General features: G+C 45.0%; 1 protein-coding gene across 1 annotated transcript in view; it reads right to left on the bottom strand.

Moving 5' to 3' along the window:
• Positions 1-24,477, bottom strand: part of NOL4L (nucleolar protein 4 like) — a 102,493-nt gene that overhangs the window by 48,305 nt on the left and 29,711 nt on the right. Inside the window, exon 4 of the mRNA XM_048819468.2 lies at positions 17,312-17,421. Coding sequence (XP_048675425.1) covers positions 17,312-17,421 — 110 coding nt within the window. The remainder of the gene's footprint in view (positions 1-17,311; positions 17,422-24,477) is intronic.

Here is a 24,477-nt window from a genome sequence, read left to right as displayed (position 1 = left end):
TCTGTATCCTATCCCTCCCCTCCAGCGTATCTACCACTCCTCCCAGATCATTTGGTGCTGTGACAGGATCAGGCCAGATGGCTACAGGAGAGAAAGAGAAGGCAGATATATTAGCCCCAGGTTAAGTAGGTCCGTTTTCCCTGGGTAAGGTAACAGGGAAGGTTCCAGAACAATCAGGAACCTTCTGGAGACAATTAAGACAGGCTGATTAGAACACCTGCAGCCAATCAAGAAGCTGCTACAATCAATTAAGGCAGGCTAATCAGGGCACCTGGGTTTTAAAAAGGAGCTCACTTCAGTTTGTGGTGTGCGTGTGAGGAGCTGGGAGCAAGAGGCACTAGGAGCTGAGAGTGAGAACTCGGACTGTTGGAGGACTGAGGGGTACAAGCATTATCAGACACCAGGAGGAAGATCCTATGGTGAGGATAAAGAAGGTGTTGGGAGGAGGCCATGGGGAAGTAGCCCAGGGAGTTGTATAACTGTTGCATAACTGTTCCAGGAGGCACTCTAGACAGCTGCATTCCACAGGGCCCTGGGCTGGAACCCGGAGTAGAGGGCGGGCCCGGGTTCCCCCCAAATCCTCACAACTCCTGGTCAGACACAGGAGGAGTCGACCTGGACTGTGGGTTCAGAAAAATGGCCAAACTGAGGGCTGCTGTGAAGCTCCAAGGCGAGCAAATCCGCCAGTAAGCACAAGACCCACCAAGGTAGAGCAGGAACTTTGTCACAGTGCTTAAATTTCATGGTGTGTGCAACTGAACCTGGTGCAACCCTACTTTAGTGGGTTTAATAGATGCCCATGCAAAAGTGAGTGTGGAAATTCAAAGATCAGGGTTAAACAGCAGAACATTAGAGTCTCGTCTTCTTTAATACTTTGCACTTTTAAACCACTTCCATGCAAGGCTCTCAAAGAGCTTTACAAGCATTAGTGAATTTGGCTTCACAATCCCTCTCTGAGGTTTTGTTATCTGCATTTTAGAGATGGTGAAACTGAAATATACAGAATTTATCTGACTTTACCAAGATCACATTGCAAGTCTATGGCTGAGCTGGATACAGAGCCTACATAGATTTATTTGCTATGAAGCATTTTGCATGTATTGGACACACTGCATTAGATACATTAAGTCCATTGTATGGAAAAAATACCATATAATAAAAAATAAGCTGTGTTGTAATTTTGCAGCACCACATCTTTACAGATTTGTTGATTCTTGTGGAAGGCTTTTTTATATACTCACTAAACAGGTTGATATCTGAACTTGTTTAGGATTTTATTGGGGGGAGAAGTTACATGACGCTTGTCATTCTACTGGGAAGAGTCACTATCCAGACGACAGCAGACTGAACACATTCAGTCATTTGATTAACACGTGGTTCACAATGGTCAGAAGAAATGTAAATTAATAAAGACAGAAGTATATTAATTTTGGAGGAATACTGACACCACTTATTCAGTATGCTCAGTTCCAGGCTAAAGCAAGCGGGCCATATTCGCGGTGTGCCAGTAGTTAATATGCACCAGAAACTAGGAGTGTGTTCACTAGCACTGACAATAGTTTGCACTTCTGCATATCTCCGAGCACTTTACCAAAAACAATTAAGAAAGCTGCACAACATTACAGTGAGGAAGGGAGCTGCCAAAATCTTAACAACCGGTTCCTTCCTCACCCCATGAGGGGGTCGTGGCCCGCCCCCCAGGACTCCTGCCCCATCCAACCTCCCGTGTACCTTGACACCCCCCCCCGGTACCTCTGCCCCATCCACCCCCCTCCCCTGTCTGCCCCCAGAATTGGGCAGGAGGGTCTCGTGGGCCACCGTAGTGGGTGCTCACCGCACCCTGCCCCTAAGAGCCAGAGGGACCTGCTGGGGGGCGAGGTGTGGAGTCCCGGCGGTGCTTACCTGGGGCGGCTCCCAGGAAGCATCCGGCAGATCCCTCTGGCTCCTAGAGGTGGGGTAGCGTAGCTGGGGGGGAGAAGCCACTCCCCCCACTGATCACATCAAAAGTGGCGCCTTAGGCACCGACCCCCTGGGTGCTCCAGGACTGGAGCACCCACAGGGAGAATTTGGTGGGGGCAGAGCACCCACCGGCAGCTCCCTGCCTCGCGCCCGGCCCCAGCTCACCTCCGCTCCTCCTCCGCCTCCTCCCCTGAACATGCTGCCCTGCTCTGCTTCTCCGCCTCTCCCCCCCGCCCCCAGTTTCCCGTGAATCAGCTGTTTGCACGGGAAGCCTGGGAGGGCTGAGAGGCAGGCAGTGGCTTTGCGCTCAGGCCCAAGAAGGTGGAGGTGAGCTGGGGTGGGGAGCAGTTCCCCAGCGGCGCCCCACTCCACCCCACTCCTGGGTTACCTGCTGAGGCGTGGGCGGCCCTCCTTGCCCCCCCCCAGCCCCCCTCTGCTCCGCCTCCACCTCCACCTCCCTGGGCCTGAGCGCAAAGCTGCCACTTGCTTCTCACCCTCCCAGGCTTCCCAGCAAAGAGCTGATTCATGGGAAGCCGGGGGGGCAGAGAAGCAGAGCGGGGCGGTGCGTTCAGGGGAGGAGGCGGAGGTGAGGTGAGCTGGGACCGGGCAAGGAGCTGCCGGTGGGTGCTCTGCACCCACCAAATTTTCCCCATGGGTGCTCCAGCCCCGGAGCACCCACGGAGGTGGCGCCTAAGGCGCCACTTTTGGCCAGTTGTTAAATTTAGAAGACCTTTTAGAACCGGTTGTCCCTCTAAAAGGGCTTCTAAATTTAACAACCGGTTCCAGCGAACCGGTGCGAACCGGCTCCAGCTCACCACTGGGTACCAGATAGCTCAGGACCGGCCTCTCTTGGCACCACAGCTGCCTCTCAGGGAACACAGAGCTGTTTAGCAGCACACAGCAACACTACACAATAGTTTGGGACAGGAAATAAAGACTATTATGTTCAACTAAAAACACAGGAGTTTAGGGAGGTGGACTGTAATTTGGCCAAGGCACCAGGGTTAATACCTTTATTCTTACATAAAGTGCCATGTGATCCTCAATAACAACAAAGGGTTAGGGCCTCGTTTCACATCTCATCTGGAATATGGAAGCTTCAGCAGCATGGTTTGTCTCACCCAGCCCAAGTTTTGCATCAAATTGTTTTGTTTGTACTTGGACAAGTGCATTGAACACACAATGCTATCTTACAAAGCCTGGGAAATCTACTCTGTGGAAAAAATGTTTGTAATGACCTACACAGTCTAAAAGCTTTTAAGATTCAGTCTAGTTTTTACTATGCTCAGTGTTATGGTTAATTATAATAATTAAAAAATTACATTCATTCAAAGCAAGCCCTTCATACAGTCATCATCTAGCCTGACTTCTGATATAGCACAGGCCATTAAATTTCACCGTTACCCCTGCATTGAGCCCAATAACTTGTGTTTGCCTAAAGCAGGGGTGGCCACCCTGTGGCTCAGGAGCCACATGTGGCTCTTCAGAAGTTAATATGTGACTCCTTGTACAGGCACCAACTCCGGGGCTGCAGCTACAGGCGCCAACTTTCCAATGTGCCAGGAGGTGCTCACTGCTCAACCCCTGGCTCTGCCACAGGCCCTTTTTCCAGCCCTCGAATAATTTTTATGGCTCTTTTCTGCACCCTCTCCAGTTTCTCAACAGCCCTTTAAGAATGTGGACACCAGAACTGGACACAGTATTCCAGTATCTGTCTCACCAGTGCCATTTACAGAGGTAAAATCATCTCCTTATTCCTACTCCCCTGTTTACATATCTAGGGATCACATTTGCCTTTTTGTCCTAGCATCACATTGGGAGCTCATGTTGACTGCTTGTCCACTCTGACCCCTAAACCTTTTTCAGAGTCCCTGCTTTCCTGGATACATTCTGTAGGTATGACCTGCATTCCTTGTAATTAGATGCATTACTTTACTTTGGCTGTTAAAACAAAATTTGTTTGAATGGGCCCGGCTTACCAAAGGACGCAGATTGTTCTACCTGCCTTGTCTTCATGATTATTTACTACTCCACCAACCTTTTTCATCTCCAGATTTTATCAACAGGGATTCTATATTTCCACCTGATTTGATGAAAATGTTGAATAGCAACGGGCCTAGTACTGATCCCTGTGGAACCCCAGTAGATACACCCCCATTTGACGAACAATGATGAATTAAAGGAGAGGAATATAATTAATGCCAGTCAACATAATTTTAATGGAAAATAGGGCTTGTCAAACAAACCTGATTTCATCCTTTAAGGAGATCTGTCAGTTTGCTGATTCTTAATCCATTTAAGGTGTGCTTTATTGATACTGAATAGTGCTAATTTTTTAGCTGAACCGCCTTACAAAAGTCTATTACACCCATGCAGCTACCTTTATCAACTACACCTGTAATCTCCTTAAAGAATGAAATCAGGTTTGTTTGACAAGATCTATTTCCCATAAAAATTATGTTGACTGGCATTAATTATATTCCTATCCTTTAATTCTTTATCAACTGAATCCCTTATACTCTTTTTCTTTATTTTGCCCAGGGACTGGCCTATCTTTCTTGCCCTTTTTGAATATTGGCACAACATTAGAACTCTTCTAGTCTTTTGGAATTTCCCCAGCATTCCAAGATTTGTTAAAAATTAACATCAGTGAGCCAGAACTCTCCTCCACCAACTCTTTTAGGACTCTTGGATTCAAGTTATTTGGACCTGATGATTTAATTCTTTTATCTTCAGTAAAAGTTGTTTAACAACCTCATTAGTTACTAATGGACTGGAAAGTACTTCATTATCTTCATGTGATATGAGTATATCAACCTGCTTCATTCCAGATACAGAACAGAAATTTTTACTGAACACTTCTGCCTTTTCTGAATCACGATTAACAATTTTACCATCTCCACTGAATAATGAGCCTATACCATTGTTAGGATTTCTTTTGTTCCTAATATACTTTTTAAAAAACCTCTTTATTGTCCTTAGCTCTGCCAGCCATGGATTTTTCCCTGATACCTTTGCTTTCCTTATCAATTTTCTACACTTCACAACTTCTAAATTATATCAGTTGTTAGTCACTTCCCCCTTTTTCCATTTGTTATGTGTGGCTTTTTTATTTTTAATTGCTGCCTGCACTTTGCCACTTAACATGGATGGTCTGTTAACCAAAGTTGTCCTCTTTCTTGATGGTGGAATCATGGCTTTTTGGCCTTCTAATAAGCTCTTCTTAAAGAACTCCCAGTTTTCATTCACATTTTCCTGTCTAAATTTTTCCTCCCAATCAATTTTTCTCATAATTTTCTTCAGATTTGGGAAATTAGCCTACTTGAGGTACCAAATCTATATAAGGTTGGTTGGGACTGTCCTCTGTTTGCCCATGTTGAACGTAATCAGGTTAGATCATTGCTCCTAAGCAACCACCAACTTCCAATTCAGTGATTAATTTATCTTTATGCATCAGAATGAGATCCAAAACAGTTACCTCATGTTGGGTGCAATACCCTTTGTGTTAGAAAATTTATCATCTGTAATTTTTAGAAACTCTAATGATGATTAACTACTGGCAGCATGAGACTTCCAGCATATGTCTCCCAACTTGAAGTCCCCCATAAAATGCCAGGAAAGTTACAGGTGACAGGATGGGTATAAACTGGTATGAGAGTACAGGCTGAACGCAGAATATAGATATGGCTGTAAATTTTAAAGGGCAATATAGTTTAAACCACACAAATACAATCCTGAACACTGCTCTAATACAGCTTTCACCAAAACACCAAGGCAACAGAGATTGTGACAATGAACTTATCTTGAGTGGTTTACACAAAATAATTCACAAGGGGGAAAAACAATACATGAAAGTAGTGAAATTCTTAAATTTAGAACGATTTTGTCCCCAAATATTATTCACTGGATAATTTTTATCATCGTTAAGAGTTTCAAGCCAATATTCAGAGTTGAATCAAAAGGCTAATATACATACTAACTTGCACCAATTCAATGTAATTGATTTCCTAAAACCAATTTAGTTATTTTGCTGAAAGTCTATGTGTTGATAATTACTAACTTTAGCTAAACTGACTTCAGTCTTATTCTGAAATAAGCCTGTCAACACAGAGAATTGCACTGAAATAACTAAATCGGTTTTAATTCACAGCTATTATTATTTCATTGTAAGTCTGTGTGTCGCCCAGTCTTAAGTGAGGCTAGAGAAGAGCTAAGTTGTGGAATTTATATCTTTTTCTGATTCCCTTGCTACTTGTACCAGCTACTTAAGACTCCTTCGGCTCCCTTTGACTTACACCCATTTGCCAATACATAATTTGTACTTGTCTCTCACTGCAACCTCTGTTTTTCTTCTTGGCATTGTATTTATCAGTATTTAATTTAGGAACCAAAGGAGATTCTTCTTCAGGGCAGAAGAGGGCAAAAAATATCTCTGCAAAATAACATTTATTTTCAAGTGACTGAGTGAATGCAGTGCTCATGAGAGGAAGGGATAAAAGTCCTGGCTACAGCCAAGCAGCACGATATGTTTCCCTGTACAATTTTGCCAAATACAACTTCCTCCAGTACTGTAACACTCTCTGTTGTCCCAGCTATGGGTCCCCGCAGACAGCTCGGTCCAGGCACCTTAATCCTGACCTGTGACACCTTAGCCCAGAGCAGCAGCTGCCAATCATGGCAAATTTGATGTTGGTTCTGTGAGCTGCACAAAGGGATGAGACTACCAAACTCACTCTCACGTGACACAAGTCAGTTCTGAACTAAAGATCCTGAAGAGGAAAACCTTGTGTGCTACATAGAGCCAGTCCCAATATTGCCAAGACTGCCGCAGATTTTAGAAACCCTGTCCCAAGAATTTGCATTGCTGACAAAAGACCCTAGGCTATACCTTTTTCCTGCTACCTGGGGCTGCTCTGAACTGTGGGGCAGGCAAACGGAGAGGTTAGCAGCTGACAAACTTCTTTCCCAGCCAACCTAACTTAGCTCTCTCTGTGCCTCTGCCTTCCCCCAGCTCCAGCTCTGCTTGTCTCATTGCAAGCCTAGAGTTAAGAATGGGGGTGAATCCCAAGCAGGCTGGCTTGACAGAAACTCTCCGAGGATGTCTGAGAACTTGATTAATGAGTACAGCATGGAGAAGGCAGAGGAGAGGGAGCCAGGAGGACTCAATATTGCATACAAACTATTGTAGACACAGGGATCCTTTCATCCCTTAGTCCCCCAGCTGGCGCTTGATCCTGAAGGGTGTTTAGCAACCTCCACTCCCCTTGACTTGAGTTGGACTGGGAGGTGCTCACTACCTTTCATGATTATGCCTCTGATATGGAGAAAATGTTTTCTGAAAACCTGTTCTGCATACACCTCATCCTGCCCTCCTAGCACATCTCAAACTCCCACTGAAATCAGTGGGAGCTTGGGATGTGTAAGGAATGCAGGACTGGGCCAGGCCCTACCATTCCTCCCAATCTCTTAATATAGCACAAGTTAGTGTGGGAAACCTACAGCCACCAGTAGAAAGTTTATGCTAGTTCAGCTCCAACAGCAGCTCCTGCCATTTGCTCATTATATAATCTCCTGGCCTGTTTCTGTATCATTTATACCTGGTTACCAAACCCCAGATTGGACTGTATTGAAACTGCCAAAACAGCAGCATGTCCAGATCAGAGGGAGTCAATTTGGCATTTCAATTTAAAGATTTGTTCCTTTTAAAGTCTTTAGAGTCTGCCAGGCATTGTGTAAAATAGGAGGTCTTAATGGAAGTCATGCTGAATGGCTTAGTATGAACACTGAAAAAATAAATTCAGGACTGAGCTGGAATAAAACCAGAAGGAATAGCTTGCCCAGAGAACAACTGCCCCAAACTTGGACTACCCAAGCATTTAAAAAATGATAGTAATTCATCATTTAAAAATTAGGTGGCAAGGCTAAACATTAGGGCTAAACAGCAAACATTTTCTTTTTGCTCTTTTTAATTACTAGCTTGTAACAGTCAGGAGTTCAGCAGATACTGCAGTGCACCAGCAGTCATCCTACAGTGAGTTACTTCTGCACAATGTAGAAAGTGTAAGGGGCCTGAGTCTCCTCTCACACCTGTGCGAATTTGTTTAAAACCAGTGTGAGAGGAGACTCAGGCCCCAGGAGCCTCTGCATGTTCTTGTGATCTCAAACTAAGTGGTCTGAGTCATAATTCTGCTCTGAGTTATGCCAGAGTAAATCTATTGACTCCAATGGAGGTATTCCAGATTTTCTTAGGAGTGAGAATAGAATTTGGTCTGTGGTTTTCAGAGTAACCTCATTACTCATGGGGAGCTATTTTGTAATGTTGCTTTCCAAGGTCTGTACTCTCTGCAGGAGCCCCTTCTTGTCATTTATGAAGGCTCAAGTAGACACTCCTGATTTTACTATCTTCTTTGTTCCTCAGCACAGATAAAACATTCTAATATTCTTCCAGTCTGTGCTTCCTTTTGAAGACACTGCTATTTTAATATTTGCGTGTCTAGCAGCACCCGTAAATCATAGACATGGCACACAATTTTTCCTGGATAATGAAGTTAAAAGGCCATCTTGACATCCATTCATTTAATGGTTTCAGTAGATCAGTTACCCCAAGAAAAGTGAGTTCCCCATGGTGCTGCTGGGCACAATTAATCATTTATGGCAGAAGCCAAGAGGAACACAAGTCAGTTATTTACTTTACTTCTATTAGTGCCACCAAATGCTAGTTGATTGCATGGCAATAAGGTGACATTGCTTTAAAGATGAACTAGAAAGCAATAAATAATTACTTAAAATGGTGTTTGTGATGTACAAAAAGAACCTCAAAATGTGTTCGCTTCCACTTCTTCTTAGAAACAGGTCCTGATTCTTGGAGGACTTTTGCAGTCCTTGGGGCATCTGGAACATCATAGCTGGAGACCGAAACCAGAGCTGCAGCTTTCTAATCCTAAAACTCCACATCCTCTCTGCCTCAACTGGGGACTGGGAGAGCAGCAACCTCTAGCTGTGTTTCACATTTCATGTCTTCCAAAGACTGCCCAAGTCCTCCAGAAAAAAGAGCAACATCATTACCTGATGTTTCTAATGTAGAATACAAACAGGGGGAAAATGGGAGGGGTGGGGAAACGAGGCCTTTTTATTATTATTCATCACACACAGCAAGATCACCTTTACACTTATTTTCTACACAGTTCTAGGGATAGTGGGGAAGAGAAAACATGGGTTTCTTGAGCTCTAGCTGGCAAGCCAGGCACCTGACATTGGTGAAAATTGTAAGGATTTGCCCATCAGCTCTCCTGTCCTTCAGTCCCCAGTCTTTCCACGCTAAAGTTGCCATGAGACTGCTTCCTTGAGGAGATCACCCACCCATCTGTACTCTGCATTCAGTGTTCCAGGATGCAAATCAGCCTCTTTTTCCTTAGTCTTTGGATTCTCCTGTAAATGTCAACTCAAGTAGAAATTCCAGTTGAAAACTTTCAACTGGTTCCAGTTGGCCAGCTAGGTTTTGGAACAAAGAATGGCTCTGTTGGTTGTGGGGGCCACTAGTCCTTGACAAACCAGTACAAAGCAACAGAATCCAAAGGAAAACATTAGAAATTAACAGAGACCAGCCAAAGGACTCTAATAAAGATGACCTGAATGTCAGCTAGAGAGGGCTTGAACATGATTCAATAATGTGGTCCAGGCTCCTCCATCCAGGCAATCCTGAGCACAGCACCGCTGAGGGGCCACTGCACTGTAATATAGTTCCCCACGCAGTCAGTCAGTCTCTATGGACAGGCCCTAAAACTACCCTGGAAAATTTTACTTTAGGTAATGTGTCCCTTTGCTCACAGACTTGGAGACCTTTGGGCAGATTTTCAAAAGAGCTCAGCTCCCATTTAGATGGCTAAAGAAATTTGGCCAGATTTTCACAAGTGCCGAACAGCTCGCGCTCAGAACCATGGGAGATGCTGCATGCTGAGCACGTTCAGAAATCTGGTCCATTGTGAATTAACCCTCTTAGGCCATGTCTACACTAGAGAGTTTACACAGGCACAACTGTATCAATGCAGCTACCCAGCTATGTCGGCTGGGAGATGCTCTCTCACCAACATAACACTGTCCACGCCAGGACTCTGTTAGTGTAATTTATGTGGCTTAGGGTTTGTTTTTTTTCAAATCCTGGAGCAACATAAGTTATATTGACAAAAGTGGTAGTGTAGACGTGGCCTTAATTCTTACTCCTTTCATAGCTGTTTTGCCCATAATAATTGGCTTTAAGATGCCTCCATAGATTATAAGCCAGAAGAGACATTCTGATCATTTTAGTCTCACCTCTTGTGTAACCCAGGCCATAGGACCTTCCTGAATTAATTTCTACTTTAAACTAGAGCAGATCTTTTAGAAAAACACCCAGTCTTGATTTAAACATTTCCAATGATGAAGAATCCACCACAATCCTTGGTAAATTGTTCCAATGGTTAATTACACTCACCGTTAAAATTATGCAGCTTCCTTCTAGTCTGAATTTGTCTAGCTTCAACTTCCGGCCATTGGATCTTGTTATCTTTTTCTGCTAAACTACGGAGCCCTCTGTTATCACATTTCTGTTCCTCATGTAGGTACTTATAGACTGTGCTCATCACTTCTTAACCTTCTCTTTGTTAAACTAAGCAGAGTGAGCTCCCTGAGTCATTCACTATAGGGTATTTTTTCAATCCTTTAAGTATTCTTGTGATTCTTCTGTAAACCTTCTCAAGTTCATCAGCATCCTTCTTGACTTGTATAAACTGGAGAGGGTTTGGAGAAGAGGCATAAGAATGATTAAAAGTTTGGAAACCATGCCTTGTAGTAAAACACTCAAAAAACCTTGAATTATCATATGTGCAACTCCTGTGTCCACTTCACTTTTCCTTCACCAATACCGTAACCCTGTCAGGGTCCAATGCATTAGTGACTGTTCTAGGCACTCGGTCACCCAGAAGAAGTCAGAAAATGTCCTTAAGGCTCAAGGTTGAGGGCACCCAGGACACACTGGCTCTCCCAAATATCCCCTCAGGATTAGGTCATGCAGCTAAATCTGATGGAAAGTCCTTTTCCTGTGGAAATTTGAACAGCAGCACTCATCTCTGGCTGCTCTTCTGCTCCCAGGAATCTCACTGGAGTTTAAGCCGCAGACTGAAGGGCAAACTATCAACATTGAATAATTTCTTCCCTCAGTTGTTATATCTTGGAAAGCCTTATGGAGCAGTGTACTCACCTAACCAAGAAATGCTGGTGACAAGAGGAAGAGTTCACAGGATGATATGCCTGATAAACTGAGGGTGAGAAAATATCGGCATTGTGAAGAACAGCTGCAACCCAGGCGACATGTACTGGTTGATGAAGGTAGAGCTGATTATATGCAGAGTGGAAGCAGCTCGAGACGGTAGCCAGTGTATCTGCTTTCTAATTCAATGGGCATTTGGTGAAGCAAAGGGAAAAAGAAACAACAAACTGAAAATCCATGAAATTGCATACTGAGGGACAAGAATGTGACCAATTCAGATTTCTTTTTTCAAAACTAGAAGATCTAAGAGAGGCCAATGTGATACTTTTCCTTGAGCTAAGAAATCATTTAGGGCCTGAATCCTATAGTTCCAAGTGGGGCATAACTCCTGTTGACATTAATGGGAATTTTTTTCTGAATAAGTATTTCAGGATTGGGTCCTTTAAATATCCTAATCCTCAGGCCACATAGGTCGGTCTTCTTCAAGGATTCTGGGATCTTCATATTTTGCAGAAAGCATGGTTTTTCATGTTGCAGAGTTGGCACTGGATGTGGAAGATTACAGTCAAATCCATGGTGCAGAGTAACATTTGCAGAGCTACTGGGCTAACTGAAGGCCCAGCCCTGCAGAATTTACTCATGCTAAACTCCTATTGAAGAAATCAGTGAAGGTGGTGGTACTGGGCCCATACTTATGAGTTTTTGTCATGTGATATGGGGCCATTTCTTGCAACAGTAACTCCAAGTAGACATAGAAATGCCCACTGCTTAAACAGATGTTTAATATGGAAGAATTAATAGTGTTACAGCATCCAAGGGTCAGTTTGGCAAAAACGCTTTCCTCCCTTTATAAATATTTTATATTGATTTTTACGTAGTTACATAATTTATCTAAAGAGGGAAACACTTCACATCATAGTCACAAGGCTCAAATCCCATGAAATACATGACACTCCTAGGCCTTATAAAGAACAAAATGGTCTGATCTGGCACCCACAACATCACTGCGAACTTTGTCATTGACTTCAGTGGAAACAGGTCAAAGCCTTAGACTGCAGGTTCTTTGGAGCAGGGAACAGGTTTTATTTATACAGAGCCCAGACTTGCAAGGCGCTGAATAACCTTCAATTCCCACTAAATGTGGTGGGCGTTGAGGACACCCAGCTAGGGCTGCCAACTTTCTAAGTGCACAAAAATGAACACCCTTGCTCTGCTCCTTGCCCCACCCCTCCTGCTCTGGCTGCGGGTGCAGGCGCTGGGGATGAGGGGTTTGGGGTGCAGGAGGGGGCTCGGGCTGAGGGGTTCAGAGTGTAGGAGAGGGCTCTGGGCTGGTGCAGGGGGTTTGGGTACGGAGGGGTGTGAGGGCTCCAGCTGGGGGTGCAGGAGGGGGCTCTGGGCTGGGACCAAGTGTTCGAAGGGTGGAAGGGGGATCAGTGCTGGGGCAAGGGATTGGGGTCAGGGGTGCAGGCTCAGGGTGGTGCTTATCTCAAGCAGCTCCCAGAAGCAGCATCATGCCCTGCTCCTGCTCTTACGCATCCAACTGGTTCCCAGCCAATGGGAGCTATGGAGCTGGCGCTTGGGACAGAGGCAGTGAGTGGAGCCCCCGGCTGCCCCTTTGCCTAGGAACAGGAGGGGGGACATGCTGCCGCTTCCAGGAGCCGCACAGAGACACGGCAGGCAGGAAGCCTGCCTCAGCCCCGCTGCACCACTGACCCGACTTTTAATGGCTCAGTTGGCGGTTCTGACCGAGCCACCAGGGTCCCATTTTGATTGGGCGTTCTGACTGAAAATCGGACACCTGGCAACCCTACACCCAGCAGGATCAAGCTCATGAGTTTGCAAAGTGTTGTGTAAATATACAGAACTACAGAAAAGCTTTATATAAAGAAGCATGAAACAGAGCCTCAGAATAACTATGTGCTCTATGAAACTTTATTTGCATAAACTTAAAACCCAAAAGCCACATCAGGAGTTGCAGTTGCTCAGCATTGCTCAGAATTTAGCCCTGAGGCTGTATAGCCTGATCAAAATCTCCAAGTAATTTAAATAAATGCCTTTAGCACCAGTGAAATAAAGAGCATCCATTTGGGGGAAGGAGTGAGCCAGCTAAGCGGATGTGAAACATTAGGATTTCCCTTTAACATTAAGCATGAAGATTTAAGTCACAGCAGCCTCTCAAATTAGCCACCACATCCTTGGGCAGAAATTGGTCGTCGCAGGACCCACTACCTTCACACAGCAGAAATGGCATGGATAAGTTACAAATGTAAGATTAGAATGGATAATACACAAACATTTGGTTCAGCCCCAGGCAGGAGGGATCCAGGGAGATTAGTCCATTTTAACAGATTGCCCCTCTGTCACTTTTTCCACTCTTTCCATCCTGAGCAAAATGATCCTCTTTAATCTTTGTCTGGCTGATTCCATATCCGGAAAAGATGAAAGTTCTATTATAAACAATATGACGCTTTTTGGGAAACTGAGGTGTAGCATCAGTTCCATAAGGTTCTAATACTGGTTAACACCTTTCTCCTGTTCTGAACCACTGGGATAAGGTCAGGCAGAGGAGAACATTACTGTATTGGTACCTGATTTCCTGTTTGTTTCCTTTAATATGTGCTCTTGATCCATCACGTCCAGATGCATCACAGCTAAAGTAGAGTAACATTCATGTCTTCTTTCCACTACGGCACGCTCCCTCAAGCCCCATCCTCCCTACCCCGAGTGGTGCGCTCCTTCCTACCACCCAACCTCTCCCGACCCCTGCCTTGACACACTACCCTCTGCCCCACACCTCCTCGACTCCCACCCCCAGGTACAGCAGGCTCTCCTTTGCCCCACCCTGCCCCCCAGCTACGGCCAGAATCGCCTCAAGCTTTCAGAGGTGTAGGTTATATTTCCAAATATTGTAGATCCTATTTACAGTGGGCCCTGCCTGGCCTGACTTCAGGGGGACTGCATGGCTGCAAGTGATGGCAGGATTTGGCTAGTATGTCCTGGTTTAAAAAGAACCTAGTACATTATCCATGACTGGAACCAGGCTTGAGGACTCTTTACTGACAGATATTCAGTATAATCATTTGGATGTATCTTTCTACTAACAAAGGAATTTTTTGAAGTGGTTTTAACCATGATGGGAGAGCCAGGATTCCTGGAATCTGTTCCCAGTTCTGTCACTGACTTGATGAGTGACCTTGGGCAAGTCACTTAGGGCCATTTTCAGAGGTGCTGAGTACCTCCAGCTTCCATTGACATCAGCTGCCTACCTGTCTGTCTTAGGAGTTCATATGGCAGCCCGTCAAAGTACTCTTGGAGTGTCTTCCACAGAAGATTAAATTGGCAATAGCGAAGTCCCTTGTGAACTTCAACTGGAGATGCAGGTGCTCAGTAACTCTGAAATTCAGACCCTTAACATCTCTATGCATCATTTCACCCATCTGTAAAATAGAGATAATAATGCTTACCTATGTTACGGCGGTGTTGTAAGGTTTAATGAATGTAATCCTTGTATAGTGCTGTGAGAGCCTCAGATAACAATTGCTTCCGAAGTGCACAGCATACATTACAATGTTCTTCTTGTTATGCCTGTGTTGCTGTTCCCTGTTTCCTGGGCAGTGCTGAGAGAATCTTGCCTCTTTTCTCTCATGAACTAGTAACTTATCAGGCTCCTCTCCACCTGCCCGTGTCCTCATGGTGATAACTCCTAATCTCCCCTCCAGTGAAGTCTCTGATGTATTTGACTTTGTATGTTTATGAACATAATTATTCTAATAGTTTCCTTATGGTGCTGTGGTTTCAAGGTACCTCTGTTTGCAAGTCCGAGCTCAGGACCAGGATAATGGAATATGGCACCTGAGAACCTTCTGCTGTTATCAGCTAATTAGTTTATTTTTTTGTTCTTATCTCCAGTCACCTTCTACTCCTGAGCTGGGGAGCCAGGGAGATGGTTAGTTTCAGAAAGGGAAATAGATTCAGTTAGTAAAATCAAATAGCTCTGGGTATTGGTCTGCCCCAGCAGCAGCCATCTTGTTTGCAGCTTTCTACTCCCCACATTGGACTGTTTTCTAGGCTCAGTTAACCAGATGCAAAAGCATTTCTTGGTAGCAATACATTTCCTATACATCTTTTTACTGACAGGTTCAAGAACAGAACTTTGAGGACACACACTTGCTATTGCTGTAATTTATTGAGAAAAAATTCCAGACACAAACACTCCTGAACTCCAGAGTTCAAAACTCAGGTCCTACCCCAAATTCTACTGACTTCCAGGGTATTTGGGTTTGGCTCATTGTAGAGGTAAATTCAATCTGGAAATTCAGATCCATATTTATGACTTGGATCCGGGATTTTGGTTAAGATTCATCTCATATTTTTAGTGAATTGAGTTTTAGAGACCAGGTGAAGTCATCTCTTTCACAGAACAGGTAAAGCACAAGCAGTGATTAGGCAAACCTCCCATACAACCCTGCTAATATGCCTCACCCCTGACGTGAAAGGACCTCTTCCTGTGTTGAGATAGGAGCTCAGTCTCCATGACCCATTTGGTCCATAGCCTTGCAGTAAAAAATGCCGATTATGGTGGGAGTTTTTGTGGACTGAGACCCACCAAACTCATTTCACAAAAGCCACTGAACAGTCAGCAAATGTTAACAACTTTTGGTCACCCCATCCAAGGATGGACATAAAACCAGTGATCAGATTCTTTGTTTTGCTACTGATCCCGTGAGCCATCTAGCCCCTTGAACTGATCCAGTTTAGAATCCAATTTTCTCATGATGTTCAGAGCCAGTTTCTGAGGAAAAGAGGTTTTAGGCTGGTGAAGATGTAGAGCTGTCCATAATTTTACAGCATCAGACTCCACAGCTGATGGCAAAATCATTAGAACCCCCCAGTTTTTCACAGTTCTAAAACTCTAATATTACCCACTGCACAGAGGCTGTTAAACTCGGGTGTCCAGCATATGCAAGGAAAAGCTATGCCGAAGTGCACCCTCCAACATGTAACTTAGCCCCAGGGGAAGGTGTTTTTTCCACTGACCCAATGAAAAGATTCAACATCTATTTCCTCAGTCCCTGCAAATAACTGCAATCTGGCACTTTACACCCCTGCACTGAATTCTCTCTTTAGGCTGCCATCAGACAACAACCATCCATGGACTTCAACTTCACCGTTCAGGTTAACAATTTACCAATGCCTCCTGCTTGCTACAACACACACACACACACCTCCTCAGCTCCTGGTGGTAACGGGGAGGTAGAGAGAAAAACAAAAGGCGATCAGACTCCAACCTCTATTTGCTGGAAAGAAAATCTGACACTTGATTTCTGAAGTGCCAGCAATGGAACTTTGTGGGGAGTCAGTAAAGTGTATTCTTTTTATAGTCTGTTTCCATGGTGCATTGAGGATCCCCTGGCAAATTCTGCAGCTGCAGAACGTTGGAAAATTCGATGGTCTAGGTATAATCATGTGGCAGTCTGCCCCCTCCATTCCCAAATCAAAATCCAGAGGCATAATATTGTCACCAAACAGCTGAGCCTCTTCCCAGCTGGAGACAAGAAGGAAGTGACTGGAGCTGACTCTCCAGCAAGATGCCGAACAACTCATGAAAAGAGAACACCTGAGCAACAGAAGCAAAGCCTAGGGATCAGTCCCGATCTGCTAAAGCCCTTCAGCAGTTTGGAAGATGGCAGAGAAATACATTCCTCTTCATCATGGATATTTTTATATTAATTTCACTTAAAACCACCATATGTCTAAAGAACATGCAGATAGTAATGAACAATAACTGCACTGAATACATTTCTGTTCCTCTCCTCCGTGCCCTTTTGGCAAAAACCTTGCATGGATTTTTAGAGACAGACTTTCAAAAACAAAATGTTGTGTGCACACAACCTACACACAGCAACACTGTCTGCAACCTGCATGTGCACACAAGCTAGACATGTGCAAAACTGTTCCTGTGAAAATCTGGCCATCACTACTTTGAGCTGCCAAGCATCAGCCATTCACCCTACCCCTTCAGTCTGGACAGAAATCTGCTCTGCACCTGGTGCCTCTCAGCACCTCTTGGAGTAAGACACTCTGTTAGTCAGGAAGAGAGCAACTCACCTGCTCCTGTGAATTCATGACCCGCAGCTTCATTTGCTTCAGATAGGTGGAGGTGAGAGGCATGTTGTAGTCAATGATTCCAGAGACCAAAGAGGAGGGTGGCTCATTTTCTGAAGTAAAAAACAAAAGGAAAGCTGCTTTTAGATGTGGGAGCACTGCAGCACGGACCTGACACTGTACTACCAACAGCATTATTTAATATCTGAATTGCAGTCACCCCCCAAAGCCCCCATTCCGTATTTAGGCCCACAGTGCTACACGCTGCATAAATGCCCCACCCTGACAGGAATTCCCTTTCATTGCAATGAACCATCCTATGTGGAAATGGTTACACACAATGTAACATTTTTAGTTTGGGTGACTAAACATTAAACGCAGAATGAAACATCGAACCCTGCCAGAAGGCTCAAAATCACCTCTGTCCAAATGGAACACAGAGAGAGTTTCACAAACAACCAGCTTTTTCCAGCCAGTTGTAGTGTTGCAAAGTCACTAAACTGGGAGGAGAGGTAGATACGCTGGAGGGTAGGGATAAGATACAGAGGGCCCTAGAAAAATTAGAGGATTGGGCCAAAAGAAATCTGATGAGGTTCAACAAGGACAAGTGCAGAGTCCTGCATTTAGGACGGAAGAACCCAATGCACCGCTACAGACTAGGGACCGAATGGCTCGGCAGCAGTTCTGCGGAAAAGGACCTAGAGGTGACAGTGGACGAGAAGCTGTATATGAGTCAGCAGTGTGCCCTTGTTGCCAAGAAGGCCAATGGCATTTTGGGATGTATAGGTAGGGGCATTGCCAGCAGATCGAGGGACATGATCGTCCCCCTCTATTCGACATTGGTGAGGCCTCATCTGGAGTACTGTGTCCAGTTTTGGGCCCCACACTACAAGAAGGATGTGGAAAAATTAGAAAGAGTCCAGCGGAGGGCAACAAAAATGATTAGGGAACTGGAACACATGACTTATGAGGAGAGGCTGAGGGAACTGGGGATGTTTAGTCTGTGGAAGAGAAGAATGAGGGGGGATTTGATAGCTGCTTTCAACTACCTGAAAGGGGGTTCCAAAGAGGATGGCTCTAGACTGTTCTCAGTGGTAGCAGATGACAGAACAAGGAGTAATGGTTTCAAGTTGCAGTGGGGGAGATTTAGGTTGGATATTAGGAAAAACTTTTTCACTACGAGGATGGTGAAACACTGGAATGTGTTAGCTAGGGAGGTGGTGGAATCTCCTTCCCTAGAAGTTTTTAAGCTCAGGCTTGACAAAGCCCTGGCTGGGATGATTTAATTGGGGATCGGTCCTGCTTTGAGCAGGGAGTTGGACTAGATGACCTCCTGAGGTCCCTTCCAACCCTGATATTCTATGATTCTATGATTCTAAAGCTAGGAAGGGTTTACTTAGTAGGCCTAAGGGAGAGGGGGCTGATGAAAAAGAAGCTTCAAGGAGCATGGTAGGCAGTCATCCAGGGGCAAGAGCAGTAAGATTGGTAAAGTCCCTGACCAGCTGCTTGCTATAGGGCCCTGGACTGGAACCCAGAGCAGATGGCAGGCCTGGGTTCTCCTACCATCCACTGCAGAGTGGTATTGCTAGGGGCAGTGAATAGGAAGACTGCTGGAGTCACTGTGGGCATGACACAGGGCAGCCGCATGCTGCTGGTGCAGAAGGACTTTGAAAGACTCCCTGGGAAGGGGAAATCATGGTGTAACCCAGCCAGAGGGCGGAGTCATGAAGCAGCTGTATTGCGACTCCGTGAGCGAGAGGAGAGCTGCAAGGGTGGAAGACCAGAAAGGGGGCACTGAACCAGGTGGAGCTAATCCCAGAACTGCCAGAAGGGGGCACCACCCAACAGTGAGTAGAGCGCCCTGTGACAGAGGGTTGTCATATTTGGGCCATATCCTCTTTTTCCCACTGCCCTAAGCATGAGCAAGGGTGGGTCTGTGTGAGATGAAAAGAGAAAAATCTCTCCCTCTAGGATGCTTCGTATCCACTGCTGAAGCCCTGAGGCTGAAGTAGCCTTTGCCGCTCTTGCATTTCTGCTCTGCGGGGATCAAATGGTTAGTGGATCTGAACATACCTGGGCTTGTCTTCCACTCCTCCTCCTATCCCATCCTATGTGGCGATGCGCAAGGTGTAGTGCCCAGAGGTGGGGACTCACTATGCTTTGGCAGAATCCCAGCTAGGACGGCATGAGTAAGAGCAATGGGATGAAATTCTTACGAACAGAAAATGGAGGCGATCAGGAGGAGACAAAGGTCTATTAGTCTCCAGGAGATGTGGTGCAAGCACCATCACCCTGGGACCTATAAAACTAGTCTGGACAAAGCACTCCTGCATTGTAAGGGGGATGGACGAAGTGGCCTTAAGGGTCTTTTCATCGTCTAGCGTCTATGATTATACCTTCCATAGCAGTACTACTATATGGCGGGGTTGTTTTTTTTTTTTCACTATGTTGCTTTGCTTTGGTTGTCTTCTACCATCTCTCTGTTAAAATATTAAAACAAAAAATAATAGCTTTAACTTTCTGTAAAAAGTCACCATACAAATATTGGGGTGTTTCTGTCATTATGGACACTCTTTCTGCCTTTTTTCAGAGGAACAGCCGTGTTAGTCTGTATTCGCAAAAAGAAAAGGAGTACTTGTGGCACCTTAGAGACTAACCAATTTATTTGAGCATGAGCTTTCGTGAGCTACAGCTCACTTCATCAGATGTATACCGTGGAAACTGCAGCAGACTTTATATACACACAGAGAATATGAAACAATACCTCCTCCCACCCCACTGTCCTGCTGGTAATAGCTTATCTAAAGTGATCAACAGGTGGGCCATTTCCAGCACAAATCCAGGTTTTCTCACCTTCCACCCCCCCACACAAATTCACTCTCCTGTTGGTGCTAGCCCATCCAAAGTGACAACTCTTTACATAATCAAGTCGGGCTATTTCTTGCATAGATCCAGGTTTTCTCACATCCCCCCCACCCCCATACACACACAAACTCACTCTCCTGCTGGTAATAGCTCATCTAAACTGACCACTCTCCAAGTTTAAATCCAAGTTAAACCAGAACATCTGGGGGGGGGGGGGGGGTAGGAAAAAACAAGAGGAAACAGGCTACCTTGCATAATGACTTAGCCACTCCCAGTCTCTATTTAAGCCTAAATTAATAGTATCCAATTTGCAAATGAATTCCAATTCAGCAGTTTCTCGCTGGAGTCTGGATTTGAAGTTTTTTTGTTTTAAGATAGCGACCTTCATGTCTGTGATTGCGTGACCAGAGAGATTGAAGTGTTCTCCGACTGGTTTATGAATGTTATAATTCTTGACATCTGATTTGTGTCCATTTATTCTTTTACGTAGAGACTGTCCAGTTTGACCAATGTACATGGCAGAGGGGCATTGCTGGCACATGATGGCATATATCACATTGGTGGATGTGCAGGTGAACGAGCCTCTGATAGTGTGGCTGATGTTATTAGGCCCTGTGATGGTGTCCCCTGAATAGATATGTGGGCACAATTGGCAACGGGCTTTGTTGCAAGGATAAGTTCCTGGGTTAGTGGTTCTGTTGTGTGGTATGTGGTTGTTGGTGAGTATTTGCTTTAGGTTGCGGGGCTGTCTGTAGGCAAGGACTGGCCTGTCTCCCAAGCCTTGTGAGAGTGTTGGGTCATCCTTTAGGATAGGTTGTAGATCCTTAATAATGCGTTGGAGGGGTTTTAGTTGGGGGCTGAAGGTGACCGCTAGTGGCGTTCTGTTATTTTCTTTGTTAGGCCTGTCCTGTAGTAGGTAACTTCTGGGAACTCTTCTGGCTCTATCAATCTGTTTCTTTACTTCTGCAGGTGGGTATTGTAGTTGTAAGAAAGCTTGATAGAGATCTTGTAGGTGTTTGTCTCTGTCTGAGGGGTTGGAGCAAATGCGGTTGTATCGCAGAGCTTGGCTGTAGACGATGGATCGTGTGGTGTGGTCAGGGTGAAAGCTGGAGGCATGCAGGTAGGAATAGCGGTCAGTAGGTTTCCGGTATAGGGTGGTGTTTATGTGGCCATTGTTTATTAGCACTGTAGTGTCCAGGAAGTGGATCTCTTGTGTGGACTGGACCAGGCTGAGGTTGGTGGTGGGATGGAAATTGTTGAAATCATGGTGGAATTCCTCAAGGGCTTCTTTTCCATGGGTCCAGATGATGAAGATGTCATCAATATAGCGCAAGTAGAGTAGGGGCTTTAGGGGACGAGAGCTGAGGAAGCGTTGTTCTAAATCAGCCATAAAAATGTTGGCATACTGTGGGGCCATGCGGGTACCCATAGCAGTGCCGCTGATCTGAAGGTATACATTGTCCCCAAATGTGAAATGCCTTTGTTTCACTGGGATCAAAAGTAGCTGAACCTCAACTGTTGGGAATGGGCCACATTCACCCTGATTGAATTGGCCTTGTTAGCACTGACCGCCCCCCACTTGGCAAGGCAACTCACATCTTTTCATGTGCTGTATATTTATACCTGCTTACTGTATTTTTCACTCCATGCATCTGATAAAGTGGGTTTTAGCCCATGAAAGCTTATGCCCAAACAAATTTGTTAGTCTCTAAGGTGCCACAAGAACTCCTTGTTTTTGCTGATACAGACTAACACGGCTACCCCTCTGAAACTCAGTTGCTTTAGATATTCAGATAAATGAATATAGCCCTTCATTAATAAGGAGTGAGCATAGAGTGCTTATAACATGTCAGCAGCAGTCTAGGATTAATCTGTTCTTCGTTCTCAGAGGGCTGGTTTCGGGGGTTCCTCCAAGGACTGTACGTGCAGAAGGTTTATTGGTATTCTAGGGATCTCTCTCCCCTAACTAATGTATACAGAGGACGTGAGCTGATAATGACAAACACTCTGCCCTCCAAAGACCTCTGCCGCTGGCAAGAGGAAGCGGCCTGAAAGCAGCTGGACCTTGAAGACCTCTGCTGTCTGACCAGGTGGGGTAGCAGTTTGAGGAGCACAAAGTGATATCCTCAGAATATCTCAGTAGCGTGAGTCGGGGAAGGTGGAGGGTGTGTCTGCAGTGGCTTTTATCCAAGAACCTATGCGATCAGAGTGGGTGAAGAAATTAACAGTAGCCTCCTTCCAAAGATTCTTGCTATTCGGGGCTTAAGGCGAGCAAGGTGACATCAGCTGACCCTCAAGGATCCCTGCTTTGATGACCAGTAGTGGCTTCTCATGAGGCTCTCTGCCCCTGCAGAGCCTGGTGGCAAACACTACTTCTCATAGCTTGTTCCCTGCTTCCCGCCAGGCTTCCATCTTTCACATCACAATTGGGTGCTGAAGTAATTAATGCAGTTCCACAAATGGGGGATGATGTCATCAAATAGCGAATAAGGAGCAGGAGCAGATGAACTCTGACAGTCAGATTCTGCCTTCAGTTACACTGGTGTGAATCTGGAATCATGCCATTAACTTCAACACATTTACTGTGCATTTACTTCACTGTGACTCAGATAAGAATCTGGCCCTATGAAAACAAAGATTTTTCTTTTTCCCCCAAGCCAAAGTATCTAGTAATAAAAGCTAAGGGAAACCTTTTTTTAACAAGCCCTGCAGGGACTCCACATTTTATAGTCCTGCATACTGAATCCTACTAGGGGGCTGCTGCACTGGTTTATGCCGTTATTGTAAAATACTGTCTTAATATTTTTATAAAGAGAAAAATACACTAACTCCCTGCCATGTCCGGAAACTATATATAACACAGGCAGAATTGTTTAGACTGGAACTGGACTGATCCTAATTCCACATCAGTGTAGCTCCAGCGGAGTTACTTTTTACACCAGCATCACTGAGATTATGATGAGGCCCAGCGTTGTTCTAAGTTTCCTATAAGCAAGACAATTTGTTTTCATGCATCACATTGGTGCCCTGCAGAGTTCAGCACAAGACCCATTTACTTAGGGATTTTTCTGATCTGGAATGCAGCGAGGTGAGATTTGTTTGATAAATGATGGAGATGAGGACTGGAAGGGAGGGTTCAGATTTTTTTACCCTACTGAGTTACATTTTATATGTGGGTGTGTGATCTTTCACCAAATGCCAATGTGATCTATTCCAAATAAATTTCCACATAAATAAATATCAGTGGAATTAGCCAATGTTCTTGATAAGAGTTAATCTATTCCATCTGTCTTTTATAGGTTTCTAGGTAGGCTCTGTGCACTGCACAAAATTAAAGAGGAGAAAAGCTCAGAACAGAAAGGCATTTGTCTCTTTCTGCCCCTCCTGACTGAGGAGCAGTGTGAAAGATTTTTTTGTCTGCTTGGTTTATTTTTGAAGAGCATTGATTTTGAGGGAAGGCTTTATTGAAAAGGTCTCTATTACACTTTGATCAAGACAGTCAGGCTTTGGCTCAGTCTAGTCTCTTCTGACCATGAGTTCCATAGCTGGGTTCAGTTACTGAGGGTGTGTAGCATCCAGTGCTGTCTGGCCAGAATCTGAGCCTGTACAGCTGCACTGCCTGTGGGAAACACAGCTGTAGTCTCTAAGGTGCCACAAGTACTCCTTTTCTTCTTACAGCTGTTTCAGGAGATCAGGAACAATAACGCAGTATCTGAAATAGCCAAGTCCCATTCCATTAAGGGCTTGGAAGAACAGGGTCATGGCCTATCTCAGTGGTGGGACAGACAGCTCTGTTGGTGCTAGATGTTATTCAAGTGCTGTGAATTGGGTCTAGGGGACCCCTTATCAGACTATCCTATAGCCCAATGGTCAGAGCACTCTCCTGAGAGCTGGCAGATCCCTGTTCAAATCCCTGTTCCCCCTTGGGTGGAGAGGGAATTTGAACTGGGGGTCTTCCGCATCCTAGGTGAATACCCTACCACTGGGCTAAAAGTGATGAGGGAGCTCTTCCCTCCCCCAAACCCTGACCTCTAGCAAAAGCACCTAACTCCAAAGAGGGTTTCCAGTTGACAATTGCTAGCAGAGATAAGTGCATCCCTGAAGTCAAGACTTAGGTGCCTATCTCTGAGAGAGGGGTGGTGTTTAGTGTACACTGCTAAGTTGTATCTCCCCTTGTCTAGCTTAGGCAGCTTCCTGACTAGCATACTGGCTTTTATGAACGACAGTCGAAAGCACCTCTCTCCCCACTCATTGTATAGGGAGCCTAGGTGCCTAACTCAGGCTTTGTGAATCACAGTGTGTTT

This window comes from Caretta caretta, chromosome 13 (genome assembly GCF_965140235.1).
Source record: "Caretta caretta isolate rCarCar2 chromosome 13, rCarCar1.hap1, whole genome shotgun sequence".
NCBI lineage: Eukaryota > Metazoa > Chordata > Testudines > Cheloniidae > Caretta > Caretta caretta.
This window is presented reverse-complemented; position numbering and strand designations above follow the sequence as displayed.